Source organism: Uloborus diversus, chromosome 5 (genome assembly GCF_026930045.1).
Source record: "Uloborus diversus isolate 005 chromosome 5, Udiv.v.3.1, whole genome shotgun sequence".
NCBI classification, from domain to species: Eukaryota; Metazoa; Arthropoda; class Arachnida; order Araneae; family Uloboridae; genus Uloborus; species Uloborus diversus.
In genome coordinates this window covers 180,426,098-180,448,633 of record NC_072735.1, presented here as the reverse complement: position 1 = coordinate 180,448,633, position 22,536 = coordinate 180,426,098, and the positions used below count along the sequence as shown (strand labels likewise).

At 36.7% G+C, this 22,536-nt stretch overlaps 1 protein-coding gene across 1 annotated transcript in view; it reads right to left on the bottom strand.

Moving 5' to 3' along the window:
- Window positions 1–2,281: 2,281 nt before the first annotated feature.
- Window positions 2,282–22,536, bottom strand: part of LOC129222586 (secernin-3-like) — an 88,472-nt gene continuing 68,217 nt past the window's right edge. Inside the window, exons 2-8 of the mRNA XM_054857100.1 lie at window positions 18,807–18,980; window positions 16,327–16,514; window positions 12,384–12,583; window positions 9,481–9,690; window positions 5,563–5,660; window positions 3,362–3,529; window positions 2,282–2,536 (exon numbers count right to left, since the gene is read on the bottom strand). Coding sequence (XP_054713075.1) covers window positions 2,282–2,536; window positions 3,362–3,529; window positions 5,563–5,660; window positions 9,481–9,690; window positions 12,384–12,583; window positions 16,327–16,514; window positions 18,807–18,974 — 1,287 coding nt within the window. The 5' untranslated portion in view covers window positions 18,975–18,980. The remainder of the gene's footprint in view (window positions 2,537–3,361; window positions 3,530–5,562; window positions 5,661–9,480; window positions 9,691–12,383; window positions 12,584–16,326; window positions 16,515–18,806; window positions 18,981–22,536) is intronic.

Here is a 22,536-nt window from a genome sequence, read left to right as displayed (position 1 = left end):
TAATCGGTCGGGCAACGGAGCTCAACTTGCCAGAGGGGGACAGTAGCAGAGCACGTCTGTGCTAGTGACTTTTCTCAGCTTTTGTTTCGGTTTAAAAATCAAAGTGTTTTGATTCTTTGCATTTAAAATAATTCTGCAGAGAAAACAAAAGCTCATTAGCAAATTGCAGATGATTAATTTCCTTTTAAACTTAAAAAACTGTATTAGGACAATAAATAAATAATAAAAATAAAATACAATAAACTCCCGATTATCGGCGGAATAAGGTAGGTAGCACGGTAACTGCGGATAAGCGAAAAACGCAGATAATCCGAATTATAGGTAAAAAACGATACTTAGTGTTATACAATAGCTAAAATTATTAATAACACTTACACATACATTTAAATTACAACAAAAAACATTGCTACATTGCAACTACTAACATTGAACATTAAAAAAATACATATAAACTCTAAAAGCGAACAATAACATGATCATTTCTTTTTATCGCAAAAGCACTTGATTTTACATCATGGGCATTATAATATTGAGAGGTGAATTGAACGAATAGGGTATCGAACCCTGAACCATCTGCTCTTGAACCGAACGCGCTAACCACCACGCTATTTGGAATTTATAACATAATCATAAGTTTATAAAAAAAAATTAAAAATAAAACAAAAACGCGAAAAGACCCACAGATAATCTGAACCGCTGATAATCGGGAATTAACTGTAATTTGTTTTAGTTGTCTAAGCCGTTGGATATGTCCCAGCTACCAGTAACTTCATTTGATGTGCTATGTGGTTTCTGATTATGAATAGCGTTTCTCAGCTTCTTTGTATTTTCCTTTACAAAGAAAAACCATTACGATAGTTCAACCTTTGAATAATTGCACTTCTTTAGTGGTGAAATTTGAATTTCCTACTTATAAAGGTCCACCTATAAATCTTTGGCTCAAACTCTGTACTATTCTGGGATATTCTAATTCTTTGCTACGGATTCTGACGCGGTTGTATTTCTAAAGCTCTTGGCACAACAACATATCTGCAAAGTAAGCCTAGAGAAGTTTTCACTTTTGCACGAATAATGCAAAACTAGAAAAATGTATCAAAGTCGTTTTGGTGAAACACGTTTCGTTGTGATCATCTTCACATTAATATTTACGCCATGTTTGAAAAATATTGCACAGAATAAAGAATTGTTTTCATTTCAAAATCGTAACTTAAAGAAATAAGATAATTTGACCAATCATGGAATGTGATCAATAAATATCAATTATATTTTCTTAGCATTTTTGTCGTTATTATTATTACTACCATTGTTATTATCAATATAATTTGAAATGAAGTTCCATGCATCAATTGCATAATTAATTCATTTCTGGACAAGGGCGCCCATATGCAAAATTGTAAGGGGGGGGGCTCAGATATTTTCCCCATGGGTTAAGAGGGGATTTTCTCCGTGGAATCCGATTTCAGGACAGATTAGAAATATTTTATTTATTTTTATATTAAAATATTTTATTTTTAATAACTTATTCATTAATGGCTGGAGAATAAATGTTTTTACATTTTTGAAAAGAAAAAAGTACCAAAAGCAAGGAAGTTGTAATTTCAAAAGGGGGGGGTCTCGACCCCCCCCCCCTTGCCCCCCGTATATGGGCGTCCTTGTCGGGAACATGATAAGACAGATTCTCACGAACAAAATGGAAAGAGGAAAAATTTGATTACATCCTCCAACAACCAAAATAAAAGGAATATGCCGACATGAAGTCAAGTCATTTGATGTAAAGGAACTTCAATTCAGGCCACACCTATAGTCCATTTAGCGAGCGCTGATAGTGGACGTAAACAAAGCAACGCGACAATTGGCGTTACCGCTGTCTGCTTGGCGCTGGGATGATTGAAAACAGCGCCAATCAGATAAGCGAAATGTCCGCGCTTTCAATGCGAACAGCATTGCCAATCGGGCGAGTGAGTCATGAAAGTAGTAACCCTCTTTGTTTACTTCCTCTATCAGCTCTCGCTGAATTGAGTATAGTCCTTGAATAGGTCTTCAAAGACCTAATGTACGAGGTCTTTGAGGCCTATTCAAGGACCCATCAAAAACATTCCAAAATCGATTACTGAACTTTCCTTCTAGATTGAAACCAATAATCCAAGAAATTATACATTATCTCCAAACGACATAAGCAAAAGTCCGTGACATCACAATTTTTTTCAAGGAAATTTGAAACATGTTTGATCACATCCTCCACAACGCAAATCGAAGGATTAGGTTGCCACAAAGTCAGAGTCTACTTGATGTAGTAGAACTTCATCTCGGATTCCACCAGGTCCTTGAAGAGGTCCTCCACCTCCTTTGCCTTGTCGGAGGTGAAGTTGTCGACGAAGTTCTCCATGTCCTCCACGCATTGCGCTTCTAGGCGGCGCAGCACAGAAACGATCTCTGCGCCCTTGGGGCTGTCCCCGGTCAAGAGTGGATACGCCCTCTGGTGCTTCAGGTAGAGCGTGTGAGCTCGGTTCACCGTCGTCTGGAAACGGGGCTTCACCTGTGGGTTGGAAAAAGCAATGATCCAGGGTTGGGGCTTGAGGCACATACACAAGAATTAGCACAACACAAGAATTATTCAACTGATCTGAATGAAATTTGACCACCTCCTCTGAAGCTTAATTTTGGTAACGCCACTGCTTTTTCAAGTATATGTAAGGATTTTGACTGTGTGATGACTCAAGTGAATTTTTCGACTGCAGGATTAATTCAGCCACGCCATCGAGCATGCTTTATTTTTTACATGCACTCTTAGCATTTCGGTCTTTACAGACATGGGCACCCGCCCAGATGCGAAATTTTAAGGGGGGGGCTCAGTTATTTTGCCCATAGAAACTGATTTCAGTACAGATTAGAGTTATTAAAAGTTTGATATTTTAATAAATTATTCATTAATGGCTGGAGAAGAAATGTTTTTACATTTTTGCCAAGAAAAAAGTACTGAAAGCAAGCAAACTCAATTTTTAAGGGGGGGGGGGGGCTTGAGCCCCCACTAGCCCCTCTATATGGGAGTCCTTGATTACACTCAGTCCTAAATCAAAGTACTTGTTAAACATTTTAAAAAGGCAGTTTAACTACTTATATGAAGCACCTAGAAGCAACAAGGTCTAAGTGCTGGAATTAGAAACTTTAAGATATTAGTACAAATTAGATAATTTAAAAAAAAACTCATTTGTTGTGAGGCAAGAGATGGTAATAATATTAGCCCCAGCAAACGAAGCTATACAGTATGACTTTGAGCAAGTGCGCTATAACCACCAGTAGAATGGGATCTTCAAATAGAGATTTGGGTGTCTGAGGGCATGAGCTAGCTTAAAATTCTAACCTTTGCTGGATCCTCATTATCCGGGAATGTGGGGGAGACGATGTGGCGAGAGATGCGGTTTGAGGAACAGAAAACAAAAGGCTTGAAAACGGAATGTGCGGCGTCAGGTGTGCCCGTGAACCAGTGACAAGAGGATCGCTGGGAATTGGGAGGAGCCAACACAGAGACCTGAAATGATTTTAAAAATGTACAAGAACAAAAAATAATATGTTTTGTAATGCTTCGTCAAAGATGTCAACTTTTAAAATATTGCCACAGTTCTCTTGAACATTGAATATCATTGATGTGGACACGTCATTTATTTTTAGTACACCAGGACATAAACACATCTTCAAAAATTTCTTACCGTTGAAATCCAAAACGGGAATCTATTGCAAATATGTAACTTTGGAGTATGACCAAGAAACAAGAGATATGTGTCAAAACATTCACCAAATGGCAGGGCCACCGAGAGCCAGGGCCTCCTGCCCCTTGTCTGATCATTGGAACCCCTCGCTCCATAAATCTAATAAAATTTTAACTATTCCGATTCCGATCCAGGCCCTCTCAAGAACCGGATACCCTAGTTTCCTACTGGACTGACATGGCTTCACGTGGACCCTGCTAAATGGAACAAAACTATAGTACTGAGTAATGAATACACCTTGACACAAAGGACGACTTGAAATTAACGTTGAAATACTCCCCGCTTTGGAACCACCAGTTCATTGTTGTTCAAATTTCAGCCATGCTTATTTCTCACGAAGATTTTATTATTGCCTTGAGAAAAAGGTTTTTGCTTGTAACTCAACATGCACATTTCTATTCATTTATTTAAAAAAAAAAAAAAACGATACATCAAAATATCGAGATAAGCACGCAATTGCACAATACTTCTTGTATACAACCTTGTACAATAAAATTTAGTGAATAAAGTCAGAACTGCCGACCCCTGGAAACACCAGCGAAAAATAATGCTACAGCTGCGTAGCAGCAGGTATTGATCACCTGCCCCCTCTCCCCCCACCGTTGTTCAATAGCATCGTTTGCGTTTCGAGTAAGACTTGTTCAACAAAGTGCTTGTTTAGTGCGTTGGGAGGAAAATGAATAAACAAAAGATCAATTTAAAGTCTACCTAAACAGTTCCTGGAAAAAAGGTCGTGGTTGAAAATCTTAGCGTACTCGCCAGATCTCAATCCTTCAGACTTCTTCCTATTTCTACGGAATAGAAGTTTCTAGGACACATATAGCTGATAGGAGAAGTGACTATTTCGAAGGCAGTAAGGTAACTTTCTTTAATATTTCATCTACATTAATGTTACAATGCTATTCACCGAACTTTATTGTCATAGGGAGGTGGTTCAACACCCACCGTACTCGCCAGATATGAATCCTCCAGATTTCTTCCTATTTCTACGGAACAGAAGTTTCTAGGACATATATATAGCTGATAGCATAGAGAAGTAGCTATTTCGAAGGCATATTAAGGTAACTTTCGTTAACATTTCATCTACATTAATTTTATGATGCTCTTCACCGACTGATACTATTGTCATAAGGGGGGGGGAGTAGTCCAACCCCCAACATACTCGCCAGATCTCAATCCTCCAGACTTCTTCCTATTTCTACGGAACAGAAGTTTCTAGAACATGCATAGCTGACAGCATAGAGAAGTGACTATTTCGAAAGCAGTAAGGTAACTTTCTTTAACATTTCATCTACATTAATGTTACAATGCTATTCACCGAACTTTATTGTCATAGGGAGGTGGTTCAACACCCACCGTACTCGCCAGATATGAATCCTCCAGATTTCTTCCTATTTCTACGGAACAGAAGTTTCTAGGACATATATATAGCTGATAGCATAGAGAAGTAGCTATTTCGAAGGCATATTAAGGTAACTTTCGTTAACATTTCATCTACATTAATTTTATGATGCTCTTCACCGACTGATACTATTGTCATAAGGGGGGGGGGAGTAGTCCAACCCCCAACATACTCGCCAGATCTCAATCCTCCAGACTTCTTCCTATTTCTACGGAACAGAAGTTTCTAGAACATGCATAGCTGACAGCATAGAGAAGTGACTATTTCGAAAGCAGTAAGGTAACTTTCTTTAACATTTCATCTACATTAATGTTACATTGCTATTCACTAAACATTATTGCCAGAGGTTGTAAACTACGATTATTGCAGATTGAAAACACGGTCAAAACTCACTTGAGATGCAGCAGTCGGGAATTCGTGGTCCATTCTCCTGCAAATTCCACTATCACAGTCTCGAAGCACTTGAAACATTGAGAGGGTACCGAACTCACCTGGAATAGAAGCGGGAATATTATTAGTTAGTCTCTGATATGCATTGAGATTTCTTTAAGACTTCCAGCTAATGATTTCAGTACCGTTCCAAAAATGCTGCTTAGCATTTTTGGTATTGAGTATTTCCTAAAAAGTAATATCTCCGCATATTGGTATATATATATATATATATATATATATTATTTTTTTTTTGAAATTTCTCAAAAACGGATTAAAGACATTCATTTCGCTGCCACGTTTCATAGCTTAATGCAAAAACTACATTAGCTATGGAAATTTATTGTGAAAAAATGTTGTAATTAAAAAAAATCAGGTGTAAGAAACAATGTATCTATTGAATTGTCACTAAGTCTGGGACTGATCTTAGAGCAAAAAATTCCGAGCTGAAAATTCTTTTTCTGAAGTCACGTTTAATAAAGCGCGATACACTCCATCTAATTGCGAAATTATTATCTTTAAATAATTCGGTCTCTTAAATGCAGATTTTTAAATTAATTTTTTTAGAGGGGGGGGGGGGCTTTCTTTTGTATTGTGTGTATGCTGGGGCGGACTGGCTAACTTTGGCCCAGTCTTCAAAAGCATATTCTGACCCACTTTTGTAGACTAAAAGTTGTACAATGCCTGATCCTCGATTTCTGCTAGGCAAAGCATGACATTGCGGCGGAGAAATTTGCCTCTTTGTTCAAGTTTTTTTAGTCAAGTCTTAGTTTAAAATAAATAAATAAAAAAAACTTTAAAAACTAAAATAAAAAAAAAAAAAAAACAGAAGTAGAGTGAATCTATAGACTGTAAGATAAGAATCATACTGAGAAATGTTTACCGAATTATTTATTCTTTGAAGAAAATATAGATGCAAACGTTACGTCTTAAAAACACAACTTTAAGCATCTATGGTGACAACAAACCAAAGACCGGAGGGCCATCGCAGAAAATTCCTCCAGAAATGTTAGGAAATTGAAGCCTTAAAACGAAATCATAGTCCATCTTTGAAGAAGAGGGTTCCATGGCCCTTCCCTTGCAAAATTGAGGTCAAAACCCGTAATTTTCGGTAACTTAAGGAGCATTATACTTATACACCATAACTTTTACAATTTATTAATCTAATAACATTAAATTTCCCTATCTATAAAACAATATATTTTGCAGAGCAGAAATCGAATATTTGCTCTATTTCTAAACGATATCTTCAAGGATGAATAAAAGGGGCTTTTTCTTCAAAAGTTGCAAACCATTTAGTGTGAGTTTTTTTTATCGAGAGAAAAAGAACTAATTACTTTTGTTTCAACAGGTATATTGCCGGACAGTGAAAATGTAATAAGACGAATGGGAATGAAATCGAAGCTTTCAAGAAAAAGTTGCACGATGGACACATGAGTAAATCTACAGCTGTAAACTACAAAGCGAAAGTGAAAAGCAAGAATTTATAGGTTAAATCGAAAGTGGTAGGGAAAAAATGCATAGTCAATCGCTATGCTGAGAGCTCAAGAGTTTTACTTTATGAAAGTAATGTGTTCATCTGGAGTTAAGTGCACCTACTTGCAAATATTTTATGACATTAGTTGTAAATAAAAGAAAATAGAACAACGTTAAATCGTGCAAAAAAACAACAAATCGTTCAACCGCATGCGAGGAAGTTTCTCCGATAATTCGTAAAATAGCTGAAAAGAAATAGAAGTCGAAACAAAGCGCGTAAACTATCTTTGCTGAACATGAGTTAGGTATACTTCAAAAAAGTGTTACTTTTTAACATAACGAAACTTATCATTCATTACAAGAAAAGATATCATGAAAAATCGCGAATGACGAGTAAAACAGATGATTCGGCTGCAGATAAGGGGCCGTAGTAGCCCGATCGGTAGAGTATCGGATTCGGGGCCGGAGGGTCTTGGGTTCGAACCTCGATGGTCGAAGACCCACCGTCGTCATTAAAGGGGACCGGGCGACGTTAAATATGTTCGTGGTCTCAATGTCCTCCAAGTGAAACGATACCTCTGGGGGTGGTAGTACTAGGTAGCTATTAGCTCCTAGACTAGTTCTAAATTCTCATTAACTGTTCGATCCGGTGATGGTGCTGCCATCTATCGGTATATAAAATAATGGAGGCAAGGCACTTAGTATGCAGTCCTCGACATAAATACAGTTGAAGTCAGTTGTGACTCTGAATAGGAATAGGCTGCAGATAATCGGGAGTTAACTGTAGCAGAACTCTATCTGCTTACGTTCAACGAGCTCAACAGGAAGCAACCGGTTAATCGTCACGTGACAGCTAGTGACGTCAGATAATGCTAAAGCATTGGAGGTGACGTCATTATTGTTAACCGGTGAGCTACCGGTCGCTCATCGAACGCAACCTCTGAAACCATTGAGAAGGGATAAAATGGAGGGAGAGAAGACTTTCATTCATGAAACCAAGACCCCGAGTCACATGACAGATTTCAAAGCAAAGCATTGGAAGAAATCGGGTTTCTTTTGCTTGTTTCACGCAAAACATGCCAACCATTCGTCGTTGTTGGGTCAGCTTTTGCTAAGCCAATGATTGAACTTGCTCTCTCCATTTTAATTTCTGCTCTAAGTCTAAAACTCCTCTGACCAGAAGGCCTTCGGCCAAAATTTAAAAGATTTGGAAACTGAAAAATATAGTACACCAATCGAAAATAATGTAAATGCATTCCTTCTGTTTACGAAGCAGCTATATTTAAGTAAACTTAAAGTAAATTTTTGTATTCATAAAATCCAATACATCAGTATATTACGTAATTTAACATTTTAATAAATGAATCTATAACTTGTAAACGAAATTTTTTTGGAAATTGATGAACTTGCATAGGTCGAAAACTATGAAAAATGCTTTAATTTATAAGGAGACCAGCAAACTCTAAATGTTAGAACATTTTTCCAAGTAAATTTTGCACCTTTAAAAATCAATAGAACAGTATATATATTATTTAATGGTAATAAATAAATAAAATAAAATGCAGCAGAGCGCCGATTGTCCAAGCCTATCGGACCGAATCGGTTAATTTAATAAGCGACTTCAGGAATGCTTCCAACTAAACAAAAACGACTGAAACGGACATTGTTCATGAAGAAAATTTATGTTTCAATCACATTTAGTAGTGATTGGGCAGATTGGACAATATCGTGAGCGTACAATTTTTCTTCAAATTTTACCCAGGATGTCCAATAGCTCGATTTCGACATCCAAACAGTGCACTTTCACTCTCTTTAGAGATCACCAGTCTCTCTAGAATAGTCAGAAACGAGCTGGAGGCAGATGTCTTCTTATTGAAGCTGAGGTTGCCTCCACACAGGTAGCAAAAAAATAATTTATAATGCGAGTGAGAGTCCGCAACTATGGTGCGGCTCGTTGTGTCAAGCGATGGGAAAAGCTTGGGTAACAAGCTGGAGCGGACTCTAGTTGGTGAGCTAAATTAATTTAAGCTACCAGCATGAAGGTATTCTCAGCAACAATGAGAGGAAAATAGTTTCCAGCATATTTATCGCTGCTCCATATTGATGGCCCCTAATAAGAAGGAAACTGGATGTCATAATCGAACTTTCAGTAAACAATTGCAGTTTTACCTTATTTTCAGCTTGAGGTGGTAACTTAAAGCTCATCAGGATCTGGCTGTTAGAATTCTGTTGCCTTGACCTCAAGTTCCCTCCTTTTCCCAAGCCCTTGTTCCCCCTAGGGGAATGTTTTCGATTTTGCGTGCTCAGTTATAAAAGAAGGGGAGGGGTGTTCGGATAATTAGACAGTTCGGTTAATTTGAGTTCGGATAATCAGCGCTCTGATATAATGATCTTTTCTTTTTAAACCTGATTCAGACAGCTGGGCGAGTAATTCTTTTCCGCGGATGAACCTCTGCGATCCACATTCGTTGGGCTTTCCATAGGCATCGGCGAAATTGAGGTCACCTTGGGAGGGGTCCCAGAGTCCATTGGACTGCGCATGCTCTTTCAGTCCGCCACTCATAAGGTCCATCTTCGTCCCGATGCTCAGACAGTTGGAGATATTCCTGCAGCCACCTGAACAGAAACAGTGCACATGGAACAGAAAGCAAATATAAAATGTGCTGAACGACATTCATTTCAGAAGTCTTACTACAATTTTACAATGCAATAACCCACAGAGGTAAATTATCATAGGAACAGGAACTATTACCGTCTCCTAAACTGAGAAAAATCGAGAAATTATATTCTTCTGTAACAGATCTCAAAGCTCTTTATCGGGGAAACAACAGATGGAAAAAGATTCCTCGACGCGACGTTTAAATTTCCATTTAAATTCATTCCTCAAAAATGACTGAACAGATCACACCATAAACTAATAATAAGAGTAGACCGAGACTTGCTGGTGAAAACATTGGTCCATGGATACATCATGTGACTGGTGGGAGGTTTGGCGAAAACTTTGGCAGCGTGGTTGCTAGACGGCAACATTATCTATAGTTTGGCACTCGACATGTAGTTTAAGACGTAATGTGTTTTCATTATAATTTTTTTTCCAGGTGCAGAGATTGAACTGTTTTTCTTTTAGTTAGGCATTATTTTGACATTAGTAATTAGTTTTTGATCACAATACGTCAGCGTTGGCGTGAACGTAATGGCGTAAACGTTTTGCGATAACGCAAAAATGTACTAATCGGTATCTTAAATTGAAATTAGGTAAAAATCTTACCGTTTGCCGAATTCTTTTTGGGCGCTTGCTTCTTTAATTGCTTGGAGAGTTATTGATATGAATCAAGAAACTGTACAATACTATCTAAACCAAAAACTCACTATATTAACAAAATATTTACAACTTAGAACAATAAATTTACAAATCGGACTCCATAAAAGATCATCCTTCCGTGTGTTCCATCAATTCTATTTATTTTATCTTGCAGGCGTGGATCGTCTGTTACGATCAATGTCCGCTGTTGCTAGGATATCCACCAGTCACATGGTTTGGTTTATGAGCAGCAAAAGGGTTGCCATAGCTCGGTCTATTCTTATTATTAGTCTATGGATCACACGGAATGTAATGCAATGCCAAAAGTAACAGCTTAATTTTCTAAGGGGAAGAGATAAAATGGAGGGAGTGAAGATTCTCATTCGTGAAGCCAAGACTCCAAGTCACGTGACAGATTTGAAAGCAAATCATTGGACGAAATCAAGTTTTCTTTCGCTAGTTTCACGCAAAACGTGTCAACCATTCGTCGTTGCTGAATCACGTGACTTAGAGTTTTTGCCCCAGCTTTTGCTAAGCCAATGATGGAACTTTTGCTCCCTCCATTTACTAATTCCTGCTGGAAAGCCATTACGTTCGCTCTTCAAAAGAGCGAAGTACTTATTTGAAGCGATTCTGAAGAAGACCCTATTAAATGCACTATTTTAGTCGACTAAATAACTGATGATGTTTATTGGCGATATATCGAATGAATGGGCTGATGAATGTGCAGAGAATTAAAGACAAATATAAAGGGATAAACAAATTAAACATTTTATAAGAAGCTAAGTCAAGGTAGATTTTTAAAAGAGGAATTCTCACAGTTTTCTTTTTGCTTTCTGAATTTATTCGCAGTTTTTACTTCAGGTAGCAACTTCAAGTTGAAAAACCTACATGATTCCGTTATTTAAAACGAGCTAATGTGTGCATCACATGACTTCCTTTTACTCCAATTTAAAGATAATAGTGCCTCAGAGTGAGCAAAGACACACTTTAAATATTTTCACCCCAAGTTTGTTGCGAAGCAAGGAAAACGTTTTATACAGATAAATTTTCGCAATATTGGCAGTTTTAATGTAATTCAATGGTTAATTATCTACATATGGCCAAATTAAAACCAGATTATAAAAAAAACACGCAAAATTTGTCGCCAAGTTGGCGACAAAACTTAGCGATATATTGCCAAGTGTTTGCCAAATTATAGCACCGCTTGAGTTTACACTGAAATTAACAATGATTTTACCCCAAAAAGGTGTAAAAGACCCCCTTTGGAACATCCGAATGCAACCAAAAGAGAAGGTGCACAAATAGACCCCACTTGGAGTCTATGTACCATATTTTAAAGTTTCTAGGAGTTCTGCGAGACACGTACATACATACGTACATACGGACGTCACGATAAAACTCGTTGTAATTAACTCGGCGATCGTCAAAATGGATTCTTCAGGTGTCTATACGTTCTTAGGCATGCATCCACGTGTGGTCGGGTTGAAAAAAAAAAAAAAAAATCAATATTCATTCGCGGGCGAGCAAAATTGAAATTAAGGCCGATTTTTAAGTGAAAATTTTTTCGCGAATACAATACTTCCTTGAAAAAAAGCAGTCGAAAACTTTGTACTATGGAATGAGTAAAAATGACAACAACGTGTATAAAGTACAAATTAAAAAAAAATTTATCGTCCGGTTTACATTGTGTGGACTTTTAGTTCTTTTTAGCACTGATGAAGGGGCTTGCATGTGACAGCGCCGAAACAGTTGTTTGCTGAGTTTTTAACTCTTTTATACTATATTTGTACTTTATACACGTTGTTGTCATTTTTACTCACAATACTTCCTTTTTTGTAAAAGGAAGTAAAAAATGCATTGGTTCTTGGAAGAAAAAACTACGAATTTTAATGAGAACTGGATACACGAACGGAAAGGGGAAGACAAAAAAAAAAAAAAACAATGCAACTCAGTGAACAGCCACACTTATGGCGGCACTAAATGAGACCACATCGCAAACACTAACTAGTTACATGTTCGGCCGCCCAGAGCTTTCCAGCAGTTTCCAGCACCCAGGCCTCCTTGTTGTCTGCAATCAGGAAACTGTTGTGGTAGGTGAGGTCGGGGTGGAGGTCGGAACAGGGGCCCCCTTGCCCGTGGGCCTCCAACAGGTTGGTGATCACATCCACGGCTTCCCTCGCAGAACCAGATCGCTCAAGGCCCAGCCTGAGGAAAGAGGACTACTTCAGTATCATGGGGATTATAAACAGTTTAATTAAACGAGCAATTCTTGTGGGTATATATATATTTCTTATCTCGGAAACGACTCTAACGATTTGGATGAAATTTTGGATTTGATTGTAGTTTTGCATTCTAAGTTCATCTACATCAGTGTTTTTTCTTTAAAAACGCGATTTTTTTTTACAAAAAACAGTTTTTTAATATAAAGTCAAATTGGGTTAAGCCTTGAAGTAAACTGTGAGTTGACGCATCAGGCAGACGATTTGCAACCATAACAATGAAAATTTGTCTCTTCTCGCTTTAAAATTTTATACATGCTTAGGGTTGCCAGGCTTGGCTGATATTAGCCACTTTGGCTCATTTCAATCACACTTGACTGAAAACAAATTCAAAAGCATTCTGTAAGTCGATGTAAGGCCTTTTTTTCTTTTTTAAGTGAAACTATTGCTTGACCATCCTATTTTATTTTATTTTATTTATTTATTTTCTTTTTACACTTCAAATAGTTTAACATGTTTTTTGAATCACGCATCTAAATTTTATTTCGAAGAAGCTTATGTCTTGAGATTGTTTATGTTTTGTTAAGTCAGTTGTTATCATTTGTTGGAATGGTTTGTGGATCATCAGTTTTGATGGATATCATGCTGTATGTAGCATTTTCTGGCGTAAAAACTAGAAATACTTATTCAAAATTGGGATAAAATCGTGAAACGCGTCATAGTATGAAAGGAAGTATTCGGTTAAAAATCGATTTCACCGTATCAAAACTAAGGTCAAAATATTTTAATTAATGACAGGAAAATTGTATAGTGGAAACAAACGTAACAGATAATTTAAAGCAAAATGTTGATTTAATTACATTCAGAATCTTCTTTGTTTGGTACTTTAGTGTTATAAGAAGGTCGAGTACATAATATTTCGTTAACGTGAAGCTTTTCAAGTATATTTGGAAAAGTATTGAACCTTAAAAAAAACACAATTTGACAAAAAATAATTCTTTTAAAGCCGAGCGAGGATCGGTCGTCCAGGTACTAAACAGTTTAATTACGATGATGTTGTGGGATTCCGGGCTGTTGTGTCGTGGCCTGAGTGTTGTTACCCCAAACGTTTTGACCACATCTGTGGCGGTCATCTTCAGTGTTTAAGTGGTCGAAGCTTCCAGGGAAGCGACTTCCTAGAAACTGATGCAGATTTCAAAGTGTTGTCAATATTTATGTGTGAAGAGTTCGTTTTGGGTCAGGATTGGCTGATGAACGTTCGTCCTTGTTGTCCCTAAAAGAACACACTTTTATGATGGGACCCATGAAATTAAATTAAAAGAAACCAAAATACTTTCAAGGACTTCCCACTTTTACGTCAGATTAAGATGGAAGCGATCAAAATTTTCAAACATCCCAACAATTTCAACAAAAAGGAAGAAGGAATTAAGATCAGCAAACTCGAGCATGCTGCACTTAGACGGTTTATCCCGGGAGATACTTTTACCAACCAGAAACGGCGACGGACGTCCAGCAGCCAATTCGCAACCAGAATGAAGAGAGCTCAAGTTTCAGCCAACCAGAAACAAGGACGAACGTTCATCAGTCAATCCTGGTCCAAAACGAAGGGAGAATTTGCTCTTCACACATAAATATTGACAACACTTCGAAATCTGCATCAGTTGCTAAGAAGTTGCTTCCCTGGACGCTTTGACCACGTAAACACCGAAGATGACCGCCGCAGATGCGGTCAAAACGTTTGGGTTACAACACTCAGGCCATGGCACAACAGCCGGAATCTCACATCATCATTCATTGGCACCGGTCGTAAAAGCCTTCATTCTTACAGTTTAATTATGGTTTGAATGCTTCTTTAGCAATGTGGTATTGATTCGCTTAATTCCTTTGCTGTAGCAGGTAAGATAAATGCCTATTTCTGAGCAACCAACCAGTAATATAATAAATATAATAACAATAAATAAAAGTAAAAAGTCTGTTTGGAACATACTATTGCAACTAAGAAAGGAGGAACACAACTAGATGTTGTATAGGTACTGTACACGAAATTTCAACTTTTTTCAGAAAATCGTTTCGGAGGTAATGAGGTACAATCGCACACACGGGCATCACGACAAAACTCGTCAAAATTAACTAAAGAGTGAACGGATATTTTGGTAGCGCATACATGTCCCAAAAACCTGATTCAAACTGTTTCAGAGGTGATTCAACTATAAATTTAGGCTGAAAGCTGAGCAGGACAACTTTCTAGAATACAATACTGTTTTCTTTACTAAGTACGGGAAAGTAAAAAGCGCTCGGAGTGATGTAATTTTCACGATAGTTCTTTAGGGTAAAAGACGCATTTGATACAGCGAGGTCGGGTTGTTTCCTCTGCATTGACACAGCACTGGCAGAGGAACGACATTTACAGAGCTCATTTTCGGTGGAGTCGACTTAACGCGTTCTCGCGTTTTGAAAAGGGGATTGCATACGACATTTAGATAAACATTATTTATTAACTACTATTTCAGACACTTGTGGACGTTTGTTAAACTGTTTAAAACCATTCCTTAACTATACAATTATCGCTTCCTACACAAAAAAATTAAATTTATACAGTTTTTTTTATTTTTAATGCCTGTGTTATTCAACATAAAATACCGTTACAATGCAGAAAACCCTTTTTTAGTTGTAAAAAACTTCACGTTTCTCTTACCATATTTTCTTGCTTTAAATGAAGCAGCGCGCTTAGACGCCTTTATGTTGAATCAAAGTAATTTTACTCAAAAAAAAACTTTTTTTTTTAATGTAAACCCTGCTTGAGTTAAAGCCCGGAAAAAATATGAATAAAATTAACCTAAACGGTTTGTGACTATGGCGACGAAAGTTTCGCTCTCTAGATAAATATTAAAATTAACCGTCGCAATTTGCAACCATTGTAATCTCACAATGGTGGCAGATTACGATATTTAGAACATTTAGAATGAAAAAAAAATGAATGGAAAATACTAAGTGGTTATTCATACACTCTACAACAAAACGAGGTTTACAATGGTACTCCACCTTCAATGATGTTAAGAAGATGACAAAGGGGGGGGGGGGGGTCAAATATATTTAAGATGAATATATTTAAGTTTTTTTTAAAAAGATGCTTGGGTTTATCAATAGATCTATTTCAAATAAATCTAAAGAAGTTCTTCTGCCCTTATATAGAAGTTTGGTAAGACCCCATTTGGAGTATGCTGTTCAGTTTTGGTCTCCTTATCATAAGAAAGACATTAATGTATTGGAAAGGGTTCAAAGGCGGGCTACAAGGCTAATAAGTGGACTTTCCCACTTAGATTATGATTCCAGGCTTAGAAGGCTTAAAATGTACAGTCTTGAGCAAAGAAGAGACCTAGGGGACATGATTCAGTTGTTTAAATTTATTAAAACGAAAGATGTTACGGGGCTAAAGTTTAGCACTGAAAACAGGACAAGGGGTCATTGTTTTAAGCTGTTTAAATCTCAGGCTAACACGGATGTTAGGAAAAATTATTCTTTTAGCAGGGTAGTGGAACCTAGGAACAGCTTACCGGGAGAGGTGGTAATGAGCAAGGGAGTAGACAGTTTTAAGAGGGCCATTGATCTTCAGTGGGGATTGTAAATTGACTAGGACCAGTCTAGCTGGGCCCAGAGCCTGTTGCTGGTCGTCACTTTTGTATTTGTATATTGAAATTAAGTTTGAAATCATTTACGGCATATCCTCACCTGACCAGGTCCATGCCCAAGAGCCTCTCCTCTGCGTCCTCGGGTCCGTTGAGTTTCGTCCAGACGGCTTCGTTCCCGATGCAGACGCCGGCGTCGTTGGCCCCCATCTCTGCGCCCCACATCCACGAGGGCTTGCTCAGGATGACCGCCCTAGTGTGCTCGGCCTGCTCCACCGAGATGTAGGTGCACTGCGGAGAAAACAGACCAAAATCTCCACTAATCCAATACTTTCTCCTACATTTTGAGCGCAGAAGAAACAAGTAACAAGTATAAAATAGATTTTTAAGTCAATTCCTATTTAAGTCACGTTTGCTCCGTGTACCGAAACCACATGAATCTTATCTTCTATATACATAAAAATGAATGTTTGTCTGTATGTCATCCATGAACTCAAAAACTACCCGGCAGATTTGGCTGAAACTTTCATCGTTTGTTATTTTTGGTACTGGGAATGTTTATAGACCAGTTTGAAAAAAATCCGATCTTTTTTTATTCCAATTTAAGTCACAATCCATTGGATAAATACGAATAAAATGATCGGCTGCAGAAATTAATTCGCGTGAAAGATCTCATTGATAAGAAGTTAGCTGTTGCCATTTTTCTTGAGTTTGAACAAATAAATTCTTTCTTTATTGTTTTATGGCTTTTCATGCAACGGGGGGATTTAAAACTTTTTCTATTTGATATTTTTAGCGATGGATTGATCTTGCAAACTGCGTGAGTACAAAATTTGAGTATAGTCACGGCTTCACTTGATACCTGGACCGATTATTATGAAAATTGCTATATATATGTATTTTTCCACGGAGAAGGTGCATAATATGCTCATTGAAGCCACTCGCCACCAGGTGGCACTGCAGAGTAGCAACTTCTGCCCCGTTCAACCGATTGTCATGAAAATCAGTATAATGATGTATTTTTTTGTTGGCGTAGCAACGCGCGTCGGGTACAGCTAGTATAATTAAAAACTGAGCGTATGTGTACCTATGTATCTATGTCCGAGTTTCTTCTAACGAACGATAGTGATTGATCATCGAGCCAGGTATCGATGGACTCGTATTTTTCCTGTCTTTATGGTTGGCTTTTGGCTATTTAACATAATCCTCCGATAATAATTAGCGGAGATATCAATTAAAAACTATATTAATTATGACCCTTAGATTTTGACATGAAATCAATATTTTTCGAAGACTTTCCTCCATTCAAATTATTATTCAGTGCTATTTTTTTCCCTCGAATATGAACAAATAAAATTCTGGCTTTTGTTTTGGAGCTTTTCCTGTAATCGGGGGATTTAAAATGTTTCCTTTTAGGTTATTTTTCCGCAATCTGCGCAAAATTTCATTGATTTTTTTTTTCCAAGTCTGATTGTTGAACACAAGTCACTTGACAAAACTTTTATTTTCGTGGCAGACCGTGCAAAGCCGGGCGACGCAGCTAGTATTGCTTCAAAATTTTGATACATTAAAAAAAAAAAGCATTGATTAGCAAAAAATTTCCAACTGAAGGCTAATCTACATCTTAGCATGAAACTAGTTGAAAACAACTATAATTCACGCTCTAATTACCTTGAAATGATTGGAACAAATTTTATCTGATGCAAAAAAAAAAAAAAAAAAAATCAGGGGTTTCCTTAGAAATTTTATTCCAATTTGTGCGAGCACCTTCTCGTCCTCATATTAGAAGATCTATACAAAAATTGGAATAAACCAATAATTAATAGTTCATTAATTAATTTGATTGCAGAGCATTGCATTGTCATCAAGTCTGAGGTCGCATTCGAAATTTCAGAAGAATCCGATCACAGGAAGTGGGGGTGAAAATTGAGTTGTAAGATTTGAACAAGGTTACGGATATTGTGAGCTTATAGTAAGAACTGGCAAAAAAAAAAAAAAAAAAAAAAAAAAAAAAAAACAATCTGTTTAGAAAGTTTGATAAATGGATTACAATAGGGTTGTTTCCTTCAATCAAAAGTACTCTTTTAGTCACTGAAATTGACAGAATGAGTAAAAAAAATAACATGGACCCAGAAAATACTTTCATTTTCCCCAACAGTTATTTTTTAATCAATTTTTTAAAATGTTCGATTTTGAAAACAAGGCGTGGTCTTGATGACGTCACAAATGATGCTCTTTGTGGCGCATCTTTCTACCACGCTTCCACGTTATGATAATCAAGAAGCGCGAATTAAAATTGCGCTCTACGCTTGCTATCAACCCTATCGTTGCCAATACACGTGAGTAAAGATGCGAATTAAATATTTTGCACTGTGAATGGCAACACTGAATGGCATTTCATCACTTGTGATATCGTCGGCAGAAGCGTAAACAATAAAAACGCAACGATTTAAGCAATTTTTTAAAAACGTTAAACTTGAACAAATTATTTAAAAAATGCTTAGATCCTATATTTTTAAGCATGCTTTTTCAGAAAAGAATACTTTTAAATTTTAGGAAACGAGCCCATTTACAAACACTCACCTGAGTTTTGGAGCCTGGAGAGTGATCCTCGGCCGGGAAGTAGACCACCTCTTGCACCTCCCCCTTGGGTCTGTCAGAATTTTTGCCGAAGACGACGCACCCCAGGGCAGTGCCGGGGGGCAGGACGACGAAAGTGTCACACGACTGGGGGCTGGGGTCCTCTGCCATGGTCACCTACCTGGAAGGTCGAATAGAGCAGCATGTAGTATAACTTTTAATCACGGTTGTGGAAATTAATATAAGTAAATGAAGTATAAAAATGAAATAATAGTTTAAAAAACTAAAAAAAAAAAAAAACACGCTTTCGTAGCAGAATGAACTAAAAAGTGAAAAATAATCTTTGGATGATAGTAGTTGTTGACCAATCACTTTATTTTAAGGTAATACAAAAAAAGCGTGGGGTGCTGTCTATTTACATTTTTGCTTGGACAACAAATGGAAGAAATTCAAGACAACTGATAAGTAGCCCCCCCCCCCACGCTTTTTTGTATTACATTAAAATTAAGTGATTGGTCAACTATTATCATCCAAAGATTATTTTTCACTTTTAGTTCATTTTGCTACGAAAGCATTTTATTTTCTTCTTTTTAGTTTAACTTGTTTTACGAAAAAATATTCATTTCAACATAGTTCAAAATCTTTTATATTCATGAAATTTGCCCAAAAAAAAGCGACTAAAGGTCTCGAGTGGCATTCGAAACGTGGTCTCTCGAACTCCAAAAGGAGCAACTGTACCCCTTAAAGTGTAATAGCCGAGCTCTAAAAACATTCAACTTCGCTGATAAATTGCCGGGGGGGGGAGGTAATTGTCTAATCCAGCTAATCCATCTCAGTCATCGATGTATGTGTGCGGAAATCATATCTACATTACTTTGAAAATTTGAGATGCATTTGAATAAAAGTTTTGTTTAACAATGGTCTGATCAGCAATGAATTTCCAATTAAAGGCTCACCTAAATTTTGGCATGAAATTAGTTAAAAACAATTATGTTTCATGTTCTAAGTACCTTGGAACATTGGAATAAATTTTGTCTGATGCAGAAAAATTGAAGGTTTTTGTAGAAATTTTAAAATAATTTTTGCGAGCATTTTTTAATGTATCTTTAAAAAATTTTCCTTTTTCACATTGTTGGATTTATGCCAAAATATTGATTGAAATTGGAGGATACTAACAATTAAGAGTTAATTAATTAATTTGATTATAGAATATTGCATTGACATCGGGTCTGAGGTCGCGTGCCAAATTTCAAAAGAATCCGATTGCAGGAAGTGGGCGAAATTTGAGCTGCAAGATTCCGTTACAAAATAAATAGTACATACATACATACATACATACATACAGGTGAAGCTAATAAAAGCATGTTAATGAAAATTTACATTTAAACTGTGGGCCAGTAAGGGCACATTTAAAATCTGTATTTCCTTGCTCAAAGTGCTACTATTACGAAATATTTCCCAGGGGTGGGCACCTACGGGGAGGGGGGGGGGCATGGCGCAGACTGTGCGCCATTGAAATTTTTAGGGGGGCGGGGGTGTTTTGAGGGGTAATTTTCACTCTTTTGGGGGAGGGGAGCTCTTGCTTGGGAGGAGTCTTCGCGATATGAAGAGGGGCGAATGTGCCCTTGCTCTCAGGGGGAGGGGCACCCCTGTATTTCCCACTCCAATATCAACTAGAGTTTCTATTATGGTCCATTACATTTGTTCATTGAATTTTAGGTGTGTTTTTTTTAATTCAAATTTTTGCAAATTAATGTAAGGGTCAAAGGAAAATGAATACGCAGTTTTTATAATGTTAACAGGGTTATAATATAAACAAAAATATAAATACGGCAGATAAGATTTAACTTGGAAATCTATCTTTAAAAAAATGTTCGTCTAAGATGGTTGCAATCTAATACAAATCTGAAAGCGTCCTTATTCATTTATTCTAATCTATTGGAAAAGCGCTGCCATGGCAACGGTGGTCGAGTTGTTCGAAGCAACAAAAATCAGCAGGGCGTATATGTTTGCGGCAGCTATTCAGTTCTTCCAAACTTTTCTGGGGTTTTTTTTTTTTCTTTTTTAACATTGCTCTTTACCAGCAATTTCTCATTTTAAGCTCACCTGCAAACAAACACCGCTTGGTGTTTATATAGCACGGCAGAGGTCACAGGGGTCACAGCACCTTTCAAACATTTTTTTTTAATTTAAAGAAATTTTATATTTCTTTGAAACCATAACATGCATACTTATTTCGTAATCAATAATTTATTTTCAAAATTTAAAAATATTGCCTATTTTTTAAAAAAATTCAAAAAAGTGAGGAAACTTTAATTTTTTTAAAATCCCTAAGGCTTTTTTATTGTTGCACTAATTTAAAAACTTTTTTTTGCTAAACGATCACTATAATCATCTCTAAAAATCTGTGCATTCATTTCCTTATGAGTTTATTAGAAAATTTTCTGTGATTAATTATGTAAAAAATCAATTTTTTTTTTTTTTTAATTTGGCTTTTAAAGGTTTATTATGCTCTAAACACTTGAGTAATTTATAAAATGTTCATCCAATGCACAGTTTTGTCAAATATGTTATCCCAATTGCAAAAAGTATTATACTTTAGAGCTGTATCTTTAATAGAAAAAATTCCTTAAGGATTCTAATGACATGAAAACACAAAAAAAAAAAAACATCATCGAGAAAAAGCAATTTAAAGTTTTCCTTTTGCAAAAGAACACATAGCGAGCATGACCTAAAACCACTCATAACTTTTTAAATATTTGGACTAAAGCAATGAAACTTTTCCTCTGTGTTCAGAATGGTTTTTAGTTTTGAAATAAGCAATAAAAATTTTTTTGATCGTTTCATCATTTTTGAGATACTGTAATCCCTTAAGTATTTCCCGGTGAAAGTCCGATTTAATTGTTTCTTCGTCCGCACTAAAAGGCGGACTGTAGAAAAACATTATTTTTAATGTGCAAACAATATGGACCGATAAAATTTTTGATTAAATATTGAAATTTAATATGTATCTAAACGCTTTCATTTTTTAATCTTTGGCGGGGGTCAGATGTAACTCAAAAAGGGTAATATCTGGTTCACTGTTTTGCCATCAGTCTGCGTATTTAAAGTTATACTAAGGCTAAGAAATTCTCCGTAGCATTAGAGCTATTCCACGGAAAACAGCCATTTTGTTTTGAACGGGATAGCTAATATATTTCACAAAATGTACTAACTCTTAAAAAGTAATGAGCAAAATGTTTTCAAAGTAATCACACGTAGAAGCGCTCCGATGGAAGAACACTGGAGGTCACTGTGACTTCCCAAAAATTTCTTTGTTCGGCAAATTTGGGGACCGTATTGCAACATTTCGACGTTTTTTTTTTTTAATTATTTGTTTTAATGATGCCCAATGTCCGTTTTTATCAGAAATAAGTATGTTTATGCTTTTCTTTTATCACTAGTGGTACCCGCACGGCTTTGCCCGTAATAGAAAAATTAAAAGGTCTTTTGGTTTGCTTGTGCATTTACAAATAATGTATGGTGAATTTTCTCGCCAATTGGCTTGTACCCATGTTACGGTTCCACGTTATGATAATTTCGTATCACGCCAATTGGCTTGTGTCCATGTTACGGTTCCACGTTATGATAATTTCGTAATTTACTCGTCCATCTTATGATAATTTTGTTCTTAAAATTGGAATAGATAAAGAAAAAAAATCGAATTTTCGAAAAATCGCTTCGAGGTGTACAC